At 33.5% G+C, this 24,470-nt stretch overlaps 2 protein-coding genes across 3 annotated transcripts; both read right to left on the bottom strand.

The window, feature by feature from the left end:
- Positions 1–1,224: 1,224 nt before the first annotated feature.
- Positions 1,225–7,904, bottom strand: LOC147282584 (histidine-tRNA ligase). Of its 2 annotated transcripts, none has more exons than XM_086247397.1 (8): positions 7,758–7,904; positions 6,285–6,504; positions 5,663–5,768; positions 4,568–4,750; positions 3,153–3,638; positions 2,855–2,938; positions 2,698–2,765; positions 1,225–1,743 (listed from the first exon to the last, which is right to left on the bottom strand). In XM_086247397.1, exons 2-7 carry the CDS (start codon positions 6,330–6,332, stop codon positions 2,740–2,742), a joined length of 933 nt encoding a protein of 310 aa, XP_086103523.1. In that variant the 5' UTR covers positions 6,333–6,504; positions 7,758–7,904; the 3' UTR covers positions 1,225–1,743; positions 2,698–2,739. The 2 variants fall into 2 exon arrangements, with proteins under 2 accessions (XP_086103523.1, XP_086103522.1); XM_086247396.1 differs by having other exon boundaries at positions 2,698–2,778.
- A 1,912-nt stretch (positions 7,905–9,816) lies between these two features.
- ARR9 (response regulator 9) lies at positions 9,817–12,049 on the bottom strand. Its single transcript, XM_086249303.1, has 5 exons — positions 11,564–12,049; positions 11,298–11,404; positions 11,079–11,156; positions 10,622–10,692; positions 9,817–10,482 (listed from the first exon to the last, which is right to left on the bottom strand). Exons 1-5 carry the CDS (start codon positions 11,664–11,666, stop codon positions 10,140–10,142), a joined length of 702 nt encoding a protein of 233 aa, XP_086105429.1. The 5' UTR covers positions 11,667–12,049; the 3' UTR covers positions 9,817–10,139.
- Between the last annotated feature and the right edge of the window lie 12,421 nt (positions 12,050–24,470).

The following is a 24,470-nucleotide window of genomic DNA, read 5'->3' on the forward strand; positions in this document are numbered from 1 at the left end:
GGGTGCCTTACATCAAGTGCGTCAAGTGACATGACCATTAATGTGAGACACTATGTTGTATATAATATAATAAGTGTAGGTAAGTTTTTATCTTGTACATACATACATGGATAGAACAAGTCGGCTGGTCTCTCTTGAGCCTCCGGTACGAGCAATCATTCATCAATGCTGTTGCTATGCCGTAGCTCACTGGCATTTTACTTGATAATGTCACCCCCTCCCCTTCAAGTGGGGACTGTTGGGAATTACTCCGTCATCACCAAAAATAATAATGTATTTATGGAAGAATAAAATAATAGTTAATATCACAATAAAAAAACTTTGCTCATATGTTAATTTCAAATTCAAAGTCCTTGTATCTAAGCGATGCCCTTTATACACCCTCTCTAATCCCGTGAAGAACACAATACTCTTTTTGCTCTCTTTAACTCATTTACTTCTCAATTGATGTTCCAAAATTAATTGATTCAGATGGAGTCACCCCTTTTTAGGGCATGGGTTGGATGCATTCCCCATGCCACTTCTAAATAATTGGTTATTTGTGACGTCCCTCTCAAATGTATGTGGGACTCATTTTTATATGATGAGACCACTTGTATATTATGTCAAAGAGAAGATGACCTTCACATAGAAAAATTCTTTAGAAATTTCATAGGCGAAAGGATGGGAATACCGACATAAGATGCATTAACCTCATTTTTTCATATGCTCACTGGCATTCTAAAAGGCATATGCTCCTTCACTTTAAGGAGGGATAAACCCAACAGACAATGCCCTGCAACAAGGATATGACTGATTTGATATTTCAATCCAATAACATGATGACACTTATGCTTTTATGCTTCTATCACATAATAATTTCTCTTATTTCAAAACATAATCTGAGTGCTTGCCATCAATTGATTAATTGTTATATTTGGTAATAACGGCATAATTATAGTTCGAGATTGATTATTGTTCCTATGCTGCTGTTCCAAATATGCATGACATGAGATATTAGGCATATAAAATTGGATATTTGTAGACAAGGAATAATAATTTACTTAACTTGTATTTGGTTCTATCTGGTTATAAAACCAAAAATGGCCAACTCGTCCATTCTTTTCCTGTTTAGCTTGACAAAGATCAAAAGTGATCCTAGCTATGATTGTACGTACTTGTAAAGAACTAAACCGCAGCAATATGATATGATTACAATGCTACAATTGCAATTGAACAAAGAAGGACAAAGGAAACCCACCATAATAAATAAAATAATCCGCTCCTTTCAAGAATTGAATTTGCTTCCAACCCCTAAGATCTTGTAGCCTTTAGAAAGAAACTACATGTTTACATACAAATAATAGTGATGTCGAGAAGTGACGTCTTATACAACTAAATTTATTAACTGTCAAAACTTTTAAAGTCACATACAACTCTCAGTTTTCATCTTTTTTTTTTTTTTTGGAGGGGGGAGAGAGATAAGTGCACACATAAGAATCGTCATATCATCATAAAAACAAACTACATTTGTTTACATGATCAAACCTGCAGAGCATATCTAAGGTCACAAAAACCTATTACCATCATCAATGCTTTCAACCTTGCTGTCTTCTCCCAAATAAGCATTCTACTTTCATTCTCACTAAATCAGTTAATTTACACACCAACCAAAAACTTCAAATAGTTCGAATTTCTGCTTCTGAAACCGCTAAAACCTAAAATGCTATGTGCAACCCCTTCTCTCCTGGGGTGAAATGTGACCTGAACACAAGGAAAGATGAACATAAGGGCTTACAATAGATTGAACAGCAATGACAGTTATGCAATAAAAGATTCCACATGACCACAAAGATTAGGTACAAAATTTGCTAGTGAACATGAAAAAAGGGTCTTCCAAAGTTTTTATTTTTTATTTTTTTTTCAGATTTCATCGTAAAAAGTAGTCACAATTCAGAACTGTATGGAACTTCACAGCAAAAAAGAAAATATATACAACTTCATATTTAAAATATGCACTTGCACACTAGATTTGGATTTGTATTTTTTTTCCAATGTGATTTCAAGAAAACAAAAAAGTGCTGGGCCAACATTTTGAAGTGCAAGGTAGTGTCAAACAAGTCCGACTATAGACTCATTACAAAAGCTGTGGAAAAACGTAATGTGATTTACCCTAAATGACATGCCAGTAAAAAGTGAAAGTTAATGCAATAGTTATCATGGCCTTTATCTGTCAGTAAAACTGAGGGACATCAAAATTATCAACAGAACAGAAATCCAATGATCACATATAGATCATAACCATGTTAATACTAAATTTATATACAGCAGCAATGTATTATGAACATGTAGCAGTAAACTATACAATATAAGAGGTAAAACATCTTGGGGGAAGGAAAACAAGTTCCACCGGCCTGAACACCAACAGATCTACCTGCCTAACACAGTAACCTAGAGAAAGGCATAACTTTAAGAAAGAGTTGCTGCAAAAATTTGACATTAAGGAATAAGATGGGAGTATGGTATCCTTTCCACAGAATTTGTCACAGATATAGAAAGGATGAGAAACTGCAGTGCAGTGATGAAAAAACTCAGGAACAGCTTAGCTTAATTCTGAAGCAGCTGAATCAATCGTTTAAATAGAAACTACATGGTTGGATCAGAAACCAGAGAAGCTACTAACAGACAACCCTTAAAAGAGTAGTAGATATAACTTACTTTTTCAATTTTATAATTATTCACTTCCAAAATCTTCATAACTTACACCTTCTGAAATGGTGTCCAGCCTGTTATTGTCTCCTGTGATTGTGAGACATATCAAAATCAGTTGCCCCCTTGCAGTGTAACAACAATGACAGATATTTCAAAGCATCACCTTGATGTTCTCTTTCACGAGAATCCAGGAAGTTTTCATTATCTGTGGCCAAGAAAGGTGATCTAGGATAGCTCTCCAGTATATCTGAGACATTTAGAACACATAGTAATAAACAAACATGACTGTCATGACTTTTCATGTTAAAGATATTAATTCAAAACTTGACTTTATCAACGTAACTCATAATTTAACCTGCATTTTCATCTTAACCACTTATTATTGAGGCTAGTTTCAGGTTCACAAGCACACATAGGAAGAGAGAGAGAGAGAGAGAGAGAGAGAGAGAGAGAGAACAGACCTGAACTCTGAGAAAAGTCGGCTGTCAGATCCGAGAGACTGAAATTTCGAGGAATCTGACCTAAAAAGCCAAATGAGGAACTGTCTGCATCAAGAAGTGATTCATTTAGGGACTGCGAGTTAGATTCTACGCTATTGAATGCTGCAACAGAAGCATCTCCAATATTGGGCCGTGTTTCCAGAATGTTTCCATCAGCACCAAACATGTAAGAACTGCCTGAATATCCAACTTCTGATTTGATAATCCCTCCATTGATTCCTTGCAACAGACCCATGTTGGAGCTCTGAGTCGAAACCATGTTTGGTGGGACATCAATCCTACTGTTATGAGCAGACATTTTCACAGCATTGTGCATACTAGCGTGCAATGAAGACCCACCATTAGTAAATGCAATAGGTAGGCAGGAACCAACTTGGTGGTGTATATTTTCCGTCTTCAGTGCTGGTCCTACATGCTCTGGCGCATAGCATGTCGAGTTTTGGTGCACTGTGAGAAAAAGTATCATCAATTGCTAAGCTGAACGGAATTGGCCATGCCTTAACAGAACAGAACTATAAGACTGTAACTTGGATGGACTAAAACATAGCTTTTTTCAAAAGAAGAACAGTAAAGTGTGTGCTCCTCCATAGTAGAAGGAGAAGCACAATGAGTAGACAGTTAAAATAAAGAAGAGTAATTTGGATGGACAGTTATATACTCACTAATAAAACACAGACAACATTGAGAATATAAATCTATCTCAACCATCGTGCATCATGTACATGTTTTCATCTTTAGGAAGTGGGCATATCCGACAATATTAATCCACACACATGCTGAGAAATTTAATTTTCAGAAGATAATGTTTCTAATTGAAGTAATACCAAGGGAAAAATGGTCATCTGTTGATAAAACAGAGGAAATGCCTAATTGACACTGAGGCCCTACACATTCCTGGTTTCATTGAAAATGGAACCAAACTATCACAAAAGCAAGATATCGGGAAAGTATATGGTATTTCCATAAGCATCTCTAATGATAACTTAATAAAATTGGTATTAAAGGTACAATTGAAATTTACATTAATTATTTAATTTTTGACTTACAGAAGCCAGGATGATAATTTGAAGATAAAATACAGAGAATACTGTGTATAAACATTACTGTGGGATCATACTTGTCTTCATTTTTCTCCATTTTGTGCATAAACAAATGGTGGAAAATGTAAGCCCCTCAATCTCATGACTTTTTATTTTCATTTATTCGCTCTTATTTTAAGCGGCACACCATTACTGTTCACCAACCATAAGTACATATAATATTATTTAACAGATCAAAACCCACCACACACATCTAGAAAGCTTAATTTCCACTAATGCACAAGCAAACAGGTTAGACGTAATAAAAAGTTTCATCTAAGCAAAAAGCATTCTTACTCGACGAAATGTGAGATCCATTGGAAGTAGGTATTGAAGCAACTCCAGATGAGTGTAACTGACTCATCAACCGCACCTGTTGTTCAAGCAACCTGTTATATTCTATTATTTGCTGCTTCACCCTCAATCTTAGATAATAAGCCCTGAAGAAGTCCCGATTCTCTTCCTCAAGCTTCTGCCAAACTGGGAGGCAAGAAGACTTCAGTGTAAAGCTAAGATAAGAACACACAGAACATGGCTGTATAATTCACTAAAAATTATTAACTGAGGGCAGAAAGAGTTCATATTTTGGAAGTTAGAATTGGAGATTTATCATTACAAAATTTGACACAAAACTGAGAAATTCACTTCAAATCATTGACTGGGGCTGGAAAGAGTTCAGAATTCAAAGTCACTTCCTTTAATGGAGATTTATCATTTCCAATATATGTGGATTCTGTGAGTTATATAGGTTGGTTTCTCATTACCAATTGATGCAAATGTGTTTCTTAAGGATAGAAAAGATATATATATATATATATATATATAAGTTACAGCGGTTTTGTGGGCATCATTATGAGCAATACAAGACTCCAAAGTCAAAATTCACCAGGCTGCTAGCAACAAAAACACGCCAAGCTAGAGAGTTTCCAATTCAAAACAGAAGCCTTCACGTGTCACACACACAGTTGACTCCTAGTTATCAGTTAGCACAAGTCAGATATCAAACTGCTTCTACGCAATTTAGGGTGACTCCTAACCATTAGTTCCAGAACTTTATAAAGCTACCAATAGTAGTTGATGGCCCCATTTAGAAGTATAAAATTGTTACAAAAGCAGCCAAATATATTGTGAAAATACCAAAAAAAAAAGTTTGGGGGTGCCTGTAAAGTTGGGCCAAAGGAGCCCTAGGAGGAGCAGAACCTATCAATTGTGTTATGTTCAGTTAACTAAGCTAATTGATATAAAACACTTTGGGGAAGAGGGCAGAGAAACAAACAGAAGAAAAAAGAAGGAAAAATATTCAGATCAAGGATGAACATGAAGAAGGTAAGTAACCACAAAACAAAAAAGAAAAGAAAGCACATCACAGAATAATACAGGATATTTGGTTACCAAGTTCTGTGAAACCAGGCTCTATTTTTGCCTGATCCAGAAGAGTATCTACCACTTCCTTCTCGTTCATGTAAAGCTGAAGACATCGCTCAATAAGGTTTTGCACCTGAAATAAAACAGAAATCAGCAGAAAATATTAATCAGTACAACAGACAAAATTTCTATATTTTACGCTTTAATGCAGAGGAACAACACAAAAGAAAGTGGATGATGGGAAAAATTATACGTTATTAAAGTCAATAACAAATTGCCATTAGAAAGCAACACATAATAGGTGCAGAACACACGCAATACACCCATTACTTGCTTTATCCTCTCCTTGTCTCCAATTCATTAGTCAACTTAGGATACAATGCTTTCTTTCCCAAGTGTTCTTAATTTCCAAAAAGTAGTGGATGAATTGAAAAGGATCAATAGGTTTGAGATTACATTCTTACTCTTTATCAAATTTTGTTGTTTTTTTTTATTGTAATTTCGGGTTATTTCGGTTTTAATAAAGTTTGTAGCATATTTGTTATGGTTAAGTTTTTTTTTTTTGTTTTTTTAAGGAAAAAGAAAAGGCAAACATAATTAGAAGATCTATGACATATTCCATCAACAAAAACCTAGCTGAACAGCTTACCAATTGTATATCTTGACGTGAGACCCTTCTGACGGATCCACTTGACATATTCCAAGGTTCCAGTAGGAAGATACTTGTGTAAGAAAGCTATGCTGATTGATCTTAAAACTTATAAATGATCCTTCCTTATCATAAAACAAATGCTACAAACTTCCAGTGTGATGGATGCTTCACTTAAGCTTTTGGAAATATCATATATAAAAAATCTGATGTACACAACCTGATGGGAAAAGACAAAAAAGATTCATACTTGAATTAGCTCAGCAAAAAATCAATTGGGAAAAATATTATGAGCTTTGTCAATAATAAATAATAATAATTTCGTTAAAAAAAAAAAACCCAAGTGATATGTCTATCTGAGCAGACCAAAAAAAAATCTATATATTATATATATGTCTGTCTAAGAGAGTGTCTACTCATACACACACATGCCTGTATGTAACAAAAGTATGAAAAAAAAATTTAACTAGTAACTAATATGGCAAGCTACATCTGTCTGTACACCGTTTCCTTTGGCATGTAAAAGCCTAAAAGGCTCCCAAGTCATTTGATGATAAAATTTTATTAAATTATGCATAAACCCCATCTCCTAACTACCACTTCACTATGTGGATCTAAGTTCATGTGCAACGAGAACATGATCAAAATATCTGCCTCTAAAAGCTATATTAATTGATGATACACACTGCAGTCCTTACCACCTAAAATCAGCATGTCAAAATCTTAATGAATTGATAAATGAACACAGATATGGGGCATAATTCACTACTATCTATTTCTCCTGCCTTCCCAAAAAAAAAAAAAAAAAAAAAAAAAAATCAATGAAGTAAAAGGACAAAAAAGACACCTGTTGAAACTTACCCACTGCACTCACTAAATCTTTCACTTACACACATCAACATATAAAAACACACTGCTTATCACCTTGACAGCATAGAAAAATTATTCAATACTCCTGTTGTATTGTTAAACCCCTTCACATGAGTGTTGTGGATTTCACACATTGAATCCACATGCATGTACAGAATCATTTACATGTGATGAAAATAAAACATGGAGTCCAATCAGAGAAACAAAACTATCAGTATGGTGCTGAAAAGATGAGATGATATAGTGTCTAGAAAATAAAATTTGAGTTTTTAAATTCTCAAAATTTCCCGCTACTTGCAACCAGAGGGAACTCAGAGTGATTTTCTCTTCAGCCAAATAGGGATTGACTTAGGGTTAGATAGGGTTTAAGCAATTACATAAACGAATCGATCACACAACCATCAAAAAACGAAATTTTCAATGATCACCCTTAAGTCAGCAAACGAAACCCTATAAATGTCGGCCGAATTAACAGAAACAGATAGAAGCCAAACAAAATCATACAGAATCGCACACATGCAACACAATTCCAATCCCAAAATCAAAATACGAAAAAAAAAAAAAGGAATCTCTGGGAATAAGCTGGTTTTCGATTGATCTCACCTGAATTCGATTCGATCGAGAGCTTTTGGGAAAGTTTCAGAGCTTTACAGAGAGAGAGAGCCCAAGAAGAGCGAAAGTTAAAGAGAGAGAGCGAGCGTGAATTAGAAAAGTTCAGGTGACGAAACTCTCTGCTTTAATGGTGGAACTCTTCGGACACAAAGCTTTAGTTAATTTGTTTTTTCTTTTCCGGCCAAAATTTTTTTTTTCTTTTTCTTTTTTATTTTTGCTCGGGGAAAAATTGACTGCTCGAAGCGGGGATTGTCGCCACGTGGCGTGAGAGGAAGAAGGTGGCGGGACCCACAGTGGGAGATCAGATTGAATGGGACTTCTAATTTTTAATTTCTTTAATTTTATTCTTCTTCTCATTGTTTGTAGTTTTTTACCATCCAATCCGATAATTATGTTTTCAACTTTTCATGAAAAATCGTAGAACATTTTATTCGTATTGAATTGGTTTGACCAACGGTGCGAAGTTATGAGAGACCAACTAACCTGTTTTTAACTGAAAACGACGTCGAACCTTCCCACCCATTATGGCCCCACCACGTGCCACGCACGTGTAGCCGCAAAGTCTATCCTGGTGAGAGGGTGCGTCCACCCATTAGCCGCAAAGTCTTGTTTTTTTGGGTGTGAAATCATTGCAACGAAAGCCCATTACATAAAGAAACTATAATGGACTGAGCCTTAAGACTACTGACCCAAACAAAAGTAAACTCGAAGCCCAAATGCAACGTATATATGGAAATAATCAGAGTTATTAAGGTGGGAGACAAATTGAGCAACTATGGTAGATAATGTATAATCACCGTTTGATTGATGGACCATTTACAAATAAATTTATATAACTTTTCAAAGTACAAATTTTTCAATGCACTTTTCTATAATTTTATTTGTCACTGTTGACCAAAATGGAAAAAGATAAATTATAATAAATCAATAAACATACACTATCATACAAAGTTAGATTTGTATTAAGTTTGTATTTGACTACTAAGCAGCTAAATGATTTAGGGGTTAACTCTTGGATTTTGGGTCAAAAACTTAAGCCATAAGCTCCAGAACCTCAATTTAAACCCTAAACCAAATCAAAGGTAACATCATAATTTCACATCTATAAGTAATGAAAAAGATAGAATGGGCAAATTGGTATTTTCTGACGCACCAAAATACATGACTTTACAAATAGATTGGCCTTTTTGACTAAAATGAGATAAATTTCAAAATCTTTATGGGGAAAAAAGAAAAAGAGACACACATTAACTATTATATAATATTAAAATATTTTATTAATTTAAATAAAATTTGCTATTAATTGAATTTGTAATTGATAAAATTAATAACTCATTGACTTATTGATTGTTGAGAGTGTCAAATTGTCAATCTCATGAGGCACTTAGTTGTTACTTGCAGGAGAGCATAGCGTCTCTGGATAGCACATGAGCGAGGGGGCACTTCCTCTGCTCTGCTTGGCAATAGCGGCAGCATAATCTGCTTGACTTAAGAGCCGTCGTCATAAACTCATAATCATGTTTCTTTTGTAACAACTCAAAACCTCAATTAAAAATTTAAAAGTATTAGTTCAAGTTGTTCAGAGTCGAAAGGATGGTCCATAATATTGGCGAATCTAAGCTTTAAGAATGGTTTGGGCTTTTGTATTTTGGACCTCCCCCTATTAAGGCCCTATCTCTAGTTAGTTATGTTTTTTTTTAGACTTCATCCCCCAGTACCAAAATAAATAACAAAATAATATCAAAAGATAACCCAGACACCCAAATTTGAGCCTCAAGTTCAACCTTGGAGCCGGCAATAAAGGAGGTAAAATCTCTTGTGAATCCCCTAAACCCGGCGTAGATTATCTGCCTTTAACTAGCCCAAGGAATTAGTCTGGTGTGCAAAAGCTGGCTCAGAACACCTTCGGTTACCAAAAGTATCCTTCAATTACCAAAAAATATCAAACTGCAATCTTCTATAACAGAAAAGGGACAGAGGAGTATCAAACTATCCAGCAGCAAGAGAATGCACAGATGAAAGTATCCTCAAGCAAACTTAAACATCAAAATAACAAAACTTAATTCACCACTCTATTGATCGACAATGTAAGATTTATCCTCTGCAATGTTAGCTTTTGGCTAATCTCAGCTCTAATGAATCAACAACATCAGTAATCAAGTTTCAGAAACATGATTTATTGTTTTCTATTTATGTCACTTAATTAACTCAACAAAATTGGATGAAATATTGTCATGTAAGTGATTGTGTACATAAAAAACCTCTCTCTACACTCATTTCAGCCAGTACCAACCAGCAGTGAAATGGAAAAAAGAAAAAAGGTAATAAATTACATTGTTTAAATCAGAAGGAAAAATTGCTCCATGATCTCAATCAAACCACAGTGGTGATGCCACTGTATCTGGGTCTTGTTCTATCAGGTGAAAGCCCTTCTTCCATGGCCTTCCTCTTGTTACTGTTTTGTGGTTGCTGTTGTTGTTGTAGTTGTTGATGTACTGGTTGCTGTTTTTGTTGTTGTTCCTGCTCCTGTGATTGAAACTCTGGGCTTTCCAATTTCTCTCCTTGATTTTCTTGAGTTTGTAGTTTTTCTAAATTTTGTAACTTTTCTTGGTTTTGTTCCTTGGACTTGGTTTTCATTATGTGGGGTTTAAGCCTATTCAAGTCTGATAGTCTCACCGGCTTTAAGAAAAATTCTTCAGCCCCTTCTTCCAAGCATCTGTTACCAACCATACCCAAATCAATCAATTCCATCTCACATACCAAATTCCCAGATTCCAACAAGAGTCTAATAGAAAAAGAATAATATTTAAACAATTAAATCAGGTTTTTGGTTATATTTTGTTTTCCTCTGTTACCTGTTGATTCTTGAAGGCACATTCTCAGATGACATGATCACTACTGGTATGTTTCTCAGAGATGAAGATTCCTGTAAAACCAAACAAAATCCTATAAATTTCTTTAATTTGTATACCATTCAAAATTTTCATATAGATTTGTAACTTTCTTTTTTGGGTACAAGTATAGATTTGTAACTTAGATGACATGAGGACCATGTAAAACAAAGGAAAAACTGAACATCTAGAGCCTGACTTATTTGGGTGGAAAATTGGTGGGGAAATATTCCAAGTGATTTTCATTGATATTCTAAACCAAGTGGTATTGGTTTGAGAAGGACCCAAGTGGGCAATTTTTCAAACTCTTTATCAATTTGGATACATGGAAAGCTCAATGGGGAAAGCTTTGAGGAAAAGCAAGGGAATATAATTATGGGATGAGAGAAAAGAGACAAAGGAATAGGAAAATAAAGCATACCTTGATTTTCTTGAGCAAATCATATCCAGTCATGCCAGGCATACAGTAGTCTGTAATAATAAGATTCACTCCCACTTCCTGCAAACCACAAAAAAGACGAGAAATTTAGAAACCCAGAAAAGAAAATGATGGGAATATAGCAAGAGATTAAATAAATAAAAAAAGGTTGGGAATGTCAGACATTGAGAAAGGAGAAGAATTGAATCAATCATATAGTACCTGATGATTATTTGGGGAAACTGAAGGTGAATCAGGATTAAGGCTTTGGTCATCCTCATACAAACCCAGAAACTCTAGAGCCTTACTACCAGAATCAACTGTAGTAACTGCAATGAAGAACACAGAGAGAGAGATTAACAATGAAACCCAAGTGACATAAAACATCAACAACATTAAAACAATGAGACCCAAGAGTGCCAATTTCATTCTGACATTCTGTTTTTCTTCTTTTGGTATTTTGTATAAGCAACCAAGAAATTAAGTACCTTGGTATGATGAGGTCTTGAGGAGCCTTTCAATCAGTTTCCGATCTATGATGCTGTCATCAACAGCCAACACATGAAATTGTGACTCATTAGCCATCCCCATTTGACCAGCTGAAGATCCAAAAGCAATAGGAGGAGAATAATAGGCCTTTGAATAGATGGCAGTGACTGAGAAATGAGGCTTCTCTTTTTCAGTTCTTCTTTTCTCTTTGGTGGGTTGGTTTGGTGTTTCTATGGGAGAAGGAGGAAGAGATGAAGAGAAAGAGAGGAGCTTTGTATTGAAATAAGACGACCCACCAATATCCACATCCCACAAAGCAAGATCCGACCAGATTTCATCCCAAATCTTGCAAATTTTTCCAACTTGATTTTTGAATTACAGGGCAAGCAATGCAAAAGAAAAGAAAAATGAAACAAATAAGAAAATGAAGGATAATAATAATAATAATAAATAATAATAATAATAATCCCAATGAATATTATAGTTGAGGGGGTGGTGGTGGTGGGCTGCATTTATACAAAAGACTACACAAACGAGAGGACAGAGAGATTTTGTGTGAAAATAGGAAAGTCTTGGGATGAAAGCAAAAGGGCAAAAGGGCAAAAGGTTGAGGTGAAGAGAGAGAGAAAGGGTGGTGGTGGAGTGGGGCCCACCAAAATCCTCCCAAGAGATACAGGTGACGTCAGCAGAGGTGCCTTTTTCCGTGGGGTGTGAAATCATGTGGCGCTTACCATATCTCGAGCAGGTGGGGAGCGGTGGCAAAGAGAGGGCAATTTCTTTTGATTCCCTTTTAAGATTTGCTTCCCATGCATGCATGCCCATCTTTCTCTCCATCATGCCCCCATTCCATTTCATGCATGCATACACATTCAGCTGCCAATGCCATCCCTCAATTAACTAACCCCATCCCATTTGCCTATTAAATATCTAAATTTTCTGTGGCCTACTTAACCCTATTTTGATGGCATATTATCAATCACATCTCTCTCATAAAAGTAAAACTCACAATATATACGAGTCACGAATCAATTTCAATTATGCCATGTAGTTGCAAAATTAATACGAAATGTGTAATGTTCAAACACATGTGGTATCGTTTAACGCTCTCTCACATCTTGCATTAACCTATTTTATTAATAATATAGTTCAAAATATGATACTGTAAATATGGTCATGTAGGCGGTAGCATTACCCTCTACTATTTTTAAATCATTTCATCATTTTGATTATATTAATTTCATATTTTAGAATGTGAAACTTACTTATATAAGTCTATTTTATCTTTATTAAAATTTGATACCTATATGACATAAAGACGCGGTATAAATAATGATGTGAATGTACTTGTATTTGCTTTAGGGTGTTGGGTAGAAAAACCACCAATTTTGCAAATTTGTCTAACGTATAAAAATATTATTAGACGGTATATTTATTTAATAGGGTATAATATTAATAACATTTATTCATATTATGACACATTAAATTGATTATACTACATGACGGTGTATTGGTTACACAGAATAATTTCTCTCAAAATAAATAATTAGTTCTCTAGCTTATTATTCTTCTCAATTGTTTATCTGATTACAATTAAAAGTGTTTTGGGTTATCACGTGTCTATTCATGCAATTGTAACAATCACTAGTCGTATTTACTCTTTATATATGCCCAAAAATGAAGGAAATATAAAATGGGCCAAAATTTCCGACAAGTTTCACCTATTAATTGGCTGCTCAAACTGTTTAAGAAGTAAGAACCTTTTGTCTAATTCAAGATTGACTAACTGTCAATCACATTCAATATTATTCTTTTTTATTTTGTCACTAAATTAAGAGTTTCTTTCAAATTTGTCATCATATAGTGTGAGATCTCATCAAATTTTAAATTGACCTTAGCACCCAAAAAAAAGTTTAAATTGACCCTCTAGAAGTATAATACCAAATCATCATGTGCATGTCTCCTATGTCAAAGTATCATCATCGTAAGATTTTCACAATCTTCTGCTATCTTGTAATATTCTTACTACTAATAGGTAAAAGAGATGGACTTGAAAACAATTAGAAGGAATCAAGCAATTCGAAAGACATAGTAAAGATAAAATTATTTGTTCCATATTTTAATATATTGTATTGATTATTACCATACTAATAGAAATATAGAAAGCTTTATTAGAATCATGGTATAAAAAATGTAATATATCTAGAAAAAAAATATATATCACACATTCACACTTGCTTGGTACTTAAATGAATAGTAGTTTGTTGTTAGGTATTTGACCAAATAGCATTGTCTACTTTCTATAGAACCTATTACTAAAATACCTTTAGAAAAGGATAGAGCTAAGCGAGTAAAAATAATTGGGCAAATTACACACAGATACCTCAAGTATACACCCTTATTCACTTGAGTACCCCAATAAAAAAAGGTTGCTCAGAGGTACTTTAACTACTGATTTTGCACACCTAGGTACCTCCGTCAACTATTTCGTCAAACATGCCGTTAATTGCCTATGTGACCCACTTATATACCTTTAAAAAAATGCCACGTGGACAAAAAAATAATAATAAATGGAATAATTTTAAAAAATAAAATAATTATTAAAAACAAAAACAAAAATGGAGTTGCATGCTTTGCAGCCTCCCTCCGCCTCCCACCCCTCCCTTCGAGACCCACCCACCCCTTCGACCCCAGCCACCCTGCCGCCGACCCACCCGACCACCCACCCCCTCTCCTCTATCTCTGCCTCACTCTCTTTCCCCGCCCTTCACTTTCTCTCTCTGCCTCGCTCTCTCTCTTTCCCCGACCGAGCCACCCACCTCCTCTCTTTCGCCTCGCCTCGCCTCTCTCTCTGCCTCACTCTCTCTCTCTCTCCCCTCGAAACCCCAGCCCCGACCCAAGCTCTACCCTTTACAGAGAGCCCCATCAAAATGGTATCTTTGGAGCTGTTGAAAATGGGGACTTGGAGCTTCTTCAGGCTATGGTGGAAGCAGACCCAGGTGTTCTGGAGCAAACCAAAGGGCATGGGAGGCTGTCTGCAATGCATGTAGCTGCTGCAAATGGTCAAATCGAGGTGGGTTTTGTTTTGTTTTGTTTTGTTTTCTTCTTGATTGGTTTTGATGGATTCTTTGACTCAGATACACCCTTGTTTAGATCTGAGAGAGAGAGAGAGAGAGAAACAGAGGGAAAAAGAGTGACAAAAAGAGAGAGATGAAGCTGGTGGCCGGAGAGGGGAGGGAGGTGGGTGGGTCACTGGGTTGGGTGGTCGACGCGAGGGAGGCGGAGGGAGGAGGGATCGGGGCTCGGGGCTGGTCTTGGGCTGGGGTTTCGGGGAAAGAGAGTTAGAGAGAGAGAGAGAGGGGAGGGGAAAAAGAGGGGGTGGGTGGCCGGGTAGGTGGATCGGCGGCGTGGTGACTGGGGTCGGAGGGGTGGGTGGGTCTCGGAGGGAGGGGTGAGAGGCTGCATAGCCTGCAACTCCAATTTTTGTTTTTTGTTTTAAATAATTATTTTATTTTTTATTATTTTTTTTGTCCATGTGGCATTTTTTAAAGGTATGTGAGTGTGCAACGTAGGCAATTAACGGCAGGCCTGACGGAATAGTTGACAGAGATACCTGGGTGAGCAAAATTAGTAGTTGAGGTACCTCTGAGCAACTTTTTTTTATTGGAGTACTCAAGTAAATAAGAGTGTATACTTGAGATACCTGCGTGTAATTTGCTCAAAATAATTTGATAGGCGAAGAGGTGGAGTGCCACACCCTAAATGGTGAGAGTCTAGTAGTCATAAACATCACTAATTTATGCTCTGATTCGAGTAGCATAGGACACGTGGAAGCTCGTGTTAATTAATAAAGAAGATTGTTGATATTTTAATTTGATTTTACCATTTTAATTTTTGGCACTGTAATAGAGCTACAAAGAAAAGTTAAATGTAAGTCACTTGTATGAGTTATTAATGAAAAAAATTTCAAATTGAAATCAAACACCTATAAATTTTTGTCCAACAATTTTCTTATATTTTTCTCAATCCAAAGAAATTGAAAAAGATTAAAAAAAACCAAAATTGGGAAAATTAAAAAGAAGGTTCTGCTGCTCTAAAAGTGGAACACCGCACTGGTCAGCATGTAAGAGATAATATATGGTGGCCATTTGTTTCTATTTTTCGTAGAAAAGATTCTCAGACAAACTTTATTTTATTGTACAACCTGTCACACATAATCCACACTTTGTAATGAAAGGTTTGGTTTGTGGGGCCATTACCACATTGGACGACATAGCCTGCGCACATTGACAGAGTCCCAGACATGATAGATTGTTGATCCCATGTTGCTCAGCTCCACCAACAATGATGGACTCGTGAAAGTTTGGTGATCCTAATCTTATCATATGGTATTATAAATCAAAATCTGATAACTGTTATTATTTAACCTTATACAAATTAACCCATTGAATTGATGATGACACAAGAAATAGCAATTTCAATAAAATAAAATTAATTGATTTTTTACTAGATAAAAGTGTTTGTAGCATTTACAAGCACATAATTTGGACAAAAATTTTCTTAAGAAAAATATGAAGCAGGTTTAAGAAAATAAGGGAATAATTCATTTTAAAACACAGTTAAAATGTTGAGTTTTGAATTTCTTATATTAATTAAGTGGAGAAATAAGTTAGGATACAACTAGATCGGTTGGAATGTTGTTGTGTTATTTTTATTAAGTATATATTCTTTCAAGATGGAGAAGAACAAACAACTTAGTTTGTAGTTTCTTTCAAGTTAGGATAAAACTAGATCGGTTAGAAAAGAGTTTTTTGACAAAATCAAGAGTTTGATTACTTCTATGATTCTATCCAATATAATTAATAAAAAAAGAAATTGGGCTTGAATTAGGGACTAACTAATTGCAAGTTGTATGTGAATCTTTGCACGTATACCAAGGAATTAAATTTTAAAATTTTCAGCGAAATTAAGAGTTTGATTACTTCTATGATTCTATCCAATATAATTAATATAAAAAGAAATTGGGCTTGAATTAGGGACTAACTAATTGCAAGTTGTATGTGAAATCTTTGCACGTATACCCAAGGAATTAAATTTCAAAATTTTTGGCGAAATTTTACTTTTTTAGGGTGTCGAAATCGAAACATATGTTTAATAATTTTTCGAGAAAATTTCGCCGAAATTTTTGAAATTTCAGCGAAATTTATCGAAATTTAGCGAAATTATCGAAATTTTCATATTTTCTATTTTTCCAACTTCAGAAATTCACCAAAAATAGCTCGAGACTCCAAATAATTCACCAAAAAATTCTACGGACTCGTATTGATGAGTACTAATTTCTTATAACCTCAAAAATAGTCAAATTGCTTTCAAAAAAATTATGAAAAATCCTACTCTTATAATTTAATTTTGAAAAAAATAATAATCGTCAAATTCTTGAATTTTCATTTTCTAAAATTCATTTCTACACAACTAAGCTCTAGAACCACAACCAAATGTCTAAATTAGTTAAAATAAATTTAAAGAAATTTCTAATTCCTTTAAACAAACCTTAAAACAAATTAAAAAAATTTAAGTAACAAAATTATCATAAGCCAAAATTTGGGTTGTTACACTTAGTGAAGATAAAGCTTGGCTAAATAAGAGACACGAGAAAAAAGAAAGGAAAGATAAAAAATAAAAAAAGGCTGAAGAGAGAGGCACGAGGAAAAAAAGTAAGGAAAGAAAAAAAAATGAGGGGGGGTTTGGGGCCTTTGGGCAATTGGAAAAAAAAAAGTTTGAGATTTCTTTTAGTTATTTTAAACCTTAAATTTTAATACATTTCTATATAAAAAAATAATTAAAAGTATCCTAAAGGGCTTAAAACCTAATATTCTAAAAAATATAGAGTATATAGGGTTTAATGTATAGATTATAGAGTATAAAGAGTATTAGGGTATATAGAATATATAGAGTATTAGGGTTTAGATTTTAGTGTATAATTAAATTATACAGTATAAAGAATATACTAATTTTGTTTATTCATTATACTAATTTTATTTAACAGTATTTGCTCCAGCGCGCATTATATTCACCTTATATCACATGAAACGTACTATATAATTTGATTTTTTCAATGTTTTTTTATCAATTTAGTAGATAGTATGTTAAATAAACATATGGTAAAGTTTTATTCAAAATTTCCGTATTTTGATAATAATTTTCGTCATTTCCATCTAATTTCTGTCGAAATTTAAAAATCTTCGAAATTTCCTCGAAACCCGAAATTTTATTCCTTGCGTATACCCTAGGGGCTAACCCTAAACCCTAATTTTTTTTGCTGGGTGGAGGGCTAGCTGGGTACCATCCCCATCCTCCTCTTTCCCTGTTTTATGTTTTAGCTGCTTTAGTGTTAACCAAATCAGAAATCATTTGTCTATTTAATTTTAGTCAAACAAATAGATAGTTTTATCAAAAATATTTAATTTGTCTATTTATTTGATCAAAATTAGATAGATAAATGATTTTCGATTTGGGTAATTTTTTATAAGAATTATCTATGAATATAAGACTAAAAAAATATATTGTTCGGATTGTTGAAAAACTACATAGAGTGGACCCATTTGCCTCATCCCACATTTAACACTAAATGTGAGATCTCATACCTGAAGGAGCCTATAGATATATATATATTTATTTATTTATATTTTTATATATGAGGACCCATTCATTAATGTATATCTCATTTTAGGTATAATGAGATATAGTTTTTGGGACCCACTTTCCATTGTAATTCGGTGATCGAAACCGTCTAATTTTTAAGTCTCAATTCAATATCATCCCTTAAAAAATTTAGACTAATGAGAAATTTTGATTAAATAGTCACCATGTCAAGTGTTTAGTTAATCACTTCGATCACAATTAGATGTCTTAATGATTTTTTATTTGTCTAACTTTTTGCAAAGGTGACCCTTGAATAAAGACTTAAAAAATAAACGGCTTCGATTGTCGAACTATAATGTAGAGTGGTCACATAAATCATACCTCATTATGCATAAAATGAGATATATATATATATATATATATCTCAACAGATTAGCTATATATATTATTTTTTTTTTTTGCATGGATGGGCACAATTTAAGTATGTCAAATATTTGCAATATATAGGATGTTATTTTATATATACTCAATCTCGACCACATATTTATTGAAAATCAACTAAATTTATAATTTTAATTATCAAAATATAATGTGGAATGCAATCTACATACAAGTAATCCTTAAATAAGAAACTTCCTATATATATATAATATATTCAAGGATTACTAATCTAACAGTAGTGTTTGCCCACCCCAGCCGGCCCGGCAGGAGGAACCTTGCATGTTATGTTTTGATATTTGATCATCATCATCACATGATGACCCTACCATACCAATATATATCAATCTCGGGATCCTGTCGCATTGTTGTTGTGTAGTTGTTATATGTTGTATATTAGCAGCAGATGTATATATGCAATTCATTAAATTAGTGACATGAAATCATCCACAAATTACTAATTCATTTTGTTTCCATATATACTTGATATATAGCTTTACAACTGTTAATTAGGATATTATTGAGATTAAATCATTTGCAAAATTTTCCTTTGGAATTTGAAGAAAGGCTTTATTATATTGGAATTTGAAGAAAGGCTTTATTATACTGTATTCACTTGAACTTTGAGCTTAATTTCACTTCACCACTTAAACAAAAAATTGTGTCAATTTACTACATGAATTAAAAATTTGTTGCAATGTACCACCTATGGTTCATTTTGTCTAAATTTTTGTTAAAAATAAGAGTGTTTTGGTCTTTTTCAAGTTTTTATTATTAGAAAAAATGTTTTTTTTTTTTACACTTTATTTGCTTTAACACAATAAAAAAATTGACTTAAAAAGACTAAAACACTCTTATTTTTAACAAAAATTTAGACAAAATGAACTATATGTGATACATTGTAATAAATTTTTAATTCAGGTGGTAAATTAACACAATTTTTTGTTTAGGTGGTGAAGTAAGATTGAGCTCAAAGTCCAGATGGGTAAAATGTAAAAAAAATAATTATTAATTTAATAATATTTGAGAGATTCTAAGTTCATATTCCCATAAAAGCCAAATAATGTCATAAAACTTTTCATTATCTTGATTGCCACATATGAACATGATTACCACATGGCAAACTTGACCATACATATATAAGGGATTAATACCATTTTGCTCCCCCGACTATTACACTTGTATCAGTTTGCTCCCCAGACTTCTAATTTGGAAAATTAAGGACTCTGACTTTTTCAATTTTGCCAATTGAGGTTCTTTTGTCAATTTACACATTTTTTATCCAAATCTTTGAGGGCAAAATGGTCTCTTCCAATTAGATCTTATCATTTTTTCCTCATGCATCATTTTTCCTCTTTTATTTCTTGCTAAATTTTGCTTGATCATCTCGACATTTTAGATGAAAAATGTATAAATTGACGGAATAACCTTAATTGGCAAAATTGAAAAAGTCAGGGTCCTTAATTTTCCAAATTAAAAGTCTGGGGAGCAAACTGATACATGTGTAATAGTCTGGGGAGCAAAATGACATTAATCCCTATATATAATAATATAAGTATCCCAAATAAGATCCATCTAGGCTAAATTACATTTTTAGTCCCCTGTAATTTTGTTTAAGTTCTACTTTAATTATGTGGTCGTAAATTTTTTCTATTTTGATTTGTAGTTTATCATTTGTGGTTTTGAAGGACAACAACTAAAATTTGTATTAAAAAGGTATTTGTATTAGTGATTTTCAAATGTAACTAACAATTTGTATTTGAGTAATATCAACTGTAATTTAAATGGTCAATTGAAATTTAAAATAAGATCAGAATGACTATTTTGTTCCATGCATATCATTTGTTTTTGTCCATGAGGATTCCATTTTGTTCTTTTGTGTAAATCAACCCCATTGTTTTAATTAGTAATGAGAAAAATCCTCATGACTTTCTCATATCACGCATAATTACTTGTAAAAGCACATATATCAAGTCAAGTTTTGAGTTCGTAAAGATTTGAACAGTGGATCAGGTTTGAGTTTGTTTCCCTTCTTTTTTCTATCTTCAATTTAGAAGACTATTAATATATGTGTAGTTGTGTACAATTGTACATGTACGTGTATGGTGCCTCAAGAGCATTTTAATTTACAAAGACGTTTGAATTATTCTTTTTCACTATACATTGACAACCTTAGCCGCCACCCTCAAACTCTCTCTTCTCTCTCCTTAACCCTATCTCTCCCAGCCCAGTATTTTTAGGGATGGGGGTGGTACGTGGCTCCTATGTTCCTCACAGGCCCGCTACTCCTACCCCCTTTTCCTTCCCTTTTTCTTTTGCTGTTTTGGTTGGTACTATGGGATACTTTTCTCTCTTTTTATGAGAGCTTTTTCATCTCTCTTTGTAAGAGCTTTTTCATATCTCCATGCGAGAGTTTTTTCATTTCAATAAATGAGAGTTTTTGTGATTGCTTTGGTTTGGTCTATCAATAGTTTTGTGCGCGATTTGTGTGTTGTGCGGCATTGAATCTTGCTTTAGCGACGCTTAGTTTCTCTATAGAGATCTTTCTTGTAGTTTGTGTTTGGTTATCGTCACAAAGAGTAGAGATGTCACTTTGCTCGCTGGTACCGGTCTTGCGGTTATTACTGCTCGATCTGCCACCTTGATCTACTGTCGGACTCGATTTAGAGACGTTGGTTGGATTGTGAACTCAAACGCGACTAGTTTGCTAATTTCTATAGTGCTTCGTTGACTCCGTTTGGTGGCTGTAGTGTCTGCTCGATGTCAATGTTACGAGATTGAGATCGATCTTATTTTGTTGTAAGCGTTTAGTTTGTTTGCTATATTATTGTAGAATTTTTTGGCATAACTTTGTATTTTCTTTGTCTTTTTAGCTGTTTTCTCTAAAAAGAATTAATCTTTTTCACTAAAACAAAGCATGAACTAAAACGTGTGCATAGTGGGTATGTTATGATGAAACGTGAGTCATCCTCTAGGAAAGTTTGAGAGACGAGTACTAGACATCTTCGATCACCACATGGCTTGTCACGTAGAATTTGACAGGCAGAGTTACTACTTGATTAGCATTGGCTTTTTTGCATGCATTTAATTGATATATATATTGATTCATTGATATATATTCATGGTCCCCCCCCCCCCCCTTCTTCCTTGTATTAGGGCTTTCTGGTTCATGGCTTCATGGTCCCCCTTCACCTTCTTCAATTTGTTTTTTCTCAATGTCTAAAGGAAGTTCCCTAAAGTTGATCTCGGGCACCACATTGTATGGGTAAGTGGGCACTCATCATCATCCATTATTATCTTACACTATTGCATTTCAACAAAAGAACCCTATTAACTTAGAAATTCACTACTCTTTCTATAATTCACGCCAAGGCTAGAAATAAAAATTCTCTAATTTCAACGGATAAAAATTTACTGCTCTCAAATAATCAATCAAACACATATCATGCTCACGTGAACAGGAAACAAAATGTACCACCATTAAGTGATTTAAGATTTAATGGTAGTATTCGTCAATACATAGAGGAAGGATTATAAACTAGTCATATTGGTCATTTTTATAAATTAATGAGGTTACAAAACATTAGCATTTTTGTTAGAAGAGAAACTTTTCTGTATCAGAGATACGATTGATTTAGTATCTCAACCCAATAACATGATGACGTATATGTTCGTATATATTTTATTACATAAAATTTTCTCTAATTTTAAAATAAAATATATCTCATAAAATGTCAAGTCAACTCTTACTAGTTAAATTTTTACATTTTGTTAAAGGAAAATTAAAGGCATCAGCTACTTATGTATTATATGTCATTCAAGAAGTTACATCACTGTTGAATGCCGGCAAAAGCCAATAAGGACCATCTTCCAACCAAAATACAGGATGAGCACTATCTAAATTATGCCGTGCCAAACATGGGCAACAAAATTACAAGATCGAGAAACATACTTAAAGGAAATAAAATGAAATTGACTCATTAGAATATTATTCTCATCTACCAAATCTCCCGCTGCACATTATTAATAAGATCCATTGATTTTAATTATTAGATTTTTAATAATTTTTTAGTTTAAGTATTAAAATTAAATAGTATTTTAGATTAGGCATTAGTTGAAAAGTCAAACAAAATAATAAAGTAAAAAGTATTAGAATTTACAAATATTATATCACATGCCACTATAAGAAAAAAATAAAAATTATATTACGTCACAAATATTACATTAATTTATATTATATTGTATTAAAATAAAATAAAATCACAACTTAACTGTAACTGTCTTGGTAAATTGAAAAAGACAACTCATACCACTATACTATATATTATTTTGAGTAAAAATATGGTTTTGACCTCTATTTATACTATATTGTAGTATAATTTCTCTATAAAAAAATTCAATGAAGTCACAACTTAACTGTGACTGTCTCACAACTTGGATGTGACTGTCGTTCAGTCACAACTAAATTTGAAGTTGTGAGTGTCGTACAGTCACAATTGAAAGTGAAGTTGAAATTATATTAGCAAATTTTCAAGATAATATAAAAGTTTCAAGGGCAATTTTGTCAAAATCTTATAAATTTTAACTAACACCCATCATATGTGGGTCAAAGAACAAAAATGTCAAATGAAAAAGATTGAAATCAAAAGGGTCAACATGTTTGTGATCTAATCTAAAAAACTACATTTAAATTTGGTAATTCAATTAAAATATTATATGGTATTCATGTTATACCAAAAAATTATTATAATTTGATATTTAATTTTAATTTTCTATTATTAATATGGCTTTGAACAAGATGAATATGGCTTGGAGGGAATCACTTTCAACTTCGAGTTGATAGAAGCCCGCTTAGATGCCATTCGAAGTCCATTATGACTATAACTCTAAATGATGAACTATAAAAAGTAATAACAATTTTTTTTTTCCTTCTAAACTTTAGGTATGACAATTAGGGAGTTAATTACACTTACACCCCCTGAGGTTTATTGTTTTTTTACATACACCTTCTGGGGTTTCAATAATTACACATACACCCCTTGAGGTTTCAAAACTGTTGCATATAACCTCTTATATGAGATGAAAAATGATGAGAAATTATGCAAAAAAGTATGTTAAGGGGTGAAATGGCCTAATAAGATTACTTAAGGTGTAAGGTCCAACTTCAATACAAATATTTTCTTTTTTGTTTATTTATTTATTTTCTCTTGTAGGGGGTTATATGCAATAGTTTTGAAACCTCAGGGGGTGTATATGTAATTTTTGAAACCCCAGGGGGTATATGTGAAAAGAAGATAAACCTCAAAGAGTGTAAGTGTAATTAACTCGACAATTAGGTAGGATCTTTTTGGACAAAACAACTTTATTAATCATATACTATGTACATTAGCCACATGTGGACTTTTTTTTTTTGTTACAAAGGGAGGTTAAGGAAAGAGGCCTAGAGGGGGGAGGAGGGATCGAAACCCGGTGAGGAGGGGGGAGCACAACTGCTTGGCCAACTGGCCTACCCAAGTCCTCACATGTGGACTTTTTTTTTAGATAAAGGGGTTTAAATTTGGGATTTAAATTTTAATATTTCCTTTAAAAAATTCAAATGATAAATACAATTATTTCGATGAACCATTGGTCTCGACTACACAGTTTATGATCCATTAAATAACATACAAATGAGTGATCATACATGATTAATATAAACCAAATAATTAGTATTTGACTTGTTATGATATATCAATTAATTAATTTGTATAGGTCAATGTCAACAAATTGACAATATTGACATAACTCAAAAAATGTTACAGGTGACAAGATATGGTGGACGTTAGTCTA

The sequence above is a fragment of the Dryas octopetala genome, chromosome 6 (genome assembly GCF_963921425.1).
Source record: "Dryas octopetala chromosome 6, drDryOcto1.1, whole genome shotgun sequence".
In the NCBI taxonomy this organism is placed as follows: Eukaryota; Viridiplantae; Streptophyta; class Magnoliopsida; order Rosales; family Rosaceae; genus Dryas; species Dryas octopetala.

Excerpts from the sequence above, each read along its gene's own strand:
- LOC147282584 (XM_086247396.1), bottom strand. The coding sequence starts at position 6,332 with ATGTCAAGTGGATCCGTCAGAAGGGTCTCACGTCAAGATATACAATTG. Across the intron at positions 4,751-5,662 it reads GCCTGGTTTCACAGAACTTG|TTTGGCAGAAGCTTGAGGAA; the intron begins GTAACCAAATAT and ends CTTGCCTCCCAG. Across the intron at positions 2,779-2,854 it reads TCGTGAAAGAGAACATCAAG|GAGACAATAACAGGCTGGAC; the intron begins GTGATGCTTTGA and ends TCACAATCACAG.
- ARR9 (XM_086249303.1), bottom strand. The coding sequence starts at position 11,666 with ATGGGGATGGCTAATGAGTCACAATTTCATGTGTTGGCTGTTGATGAC. Across the intron at positions 11,405-11,563 it reads CAAGACCTCATCATACCAAG|TTACTACAGTTGATTCTGGT; the intron begins GTACTTAATTTC and ends TCTTCATTGCAG. Across the intron at positions 10,693-11,078 it reads ATTTGCTCAAGAAAATCAAG|GAATCTTCATCTCTGAGAAA; the intron begins GTATGCTTTATT and ends TTGGTTTTACAG.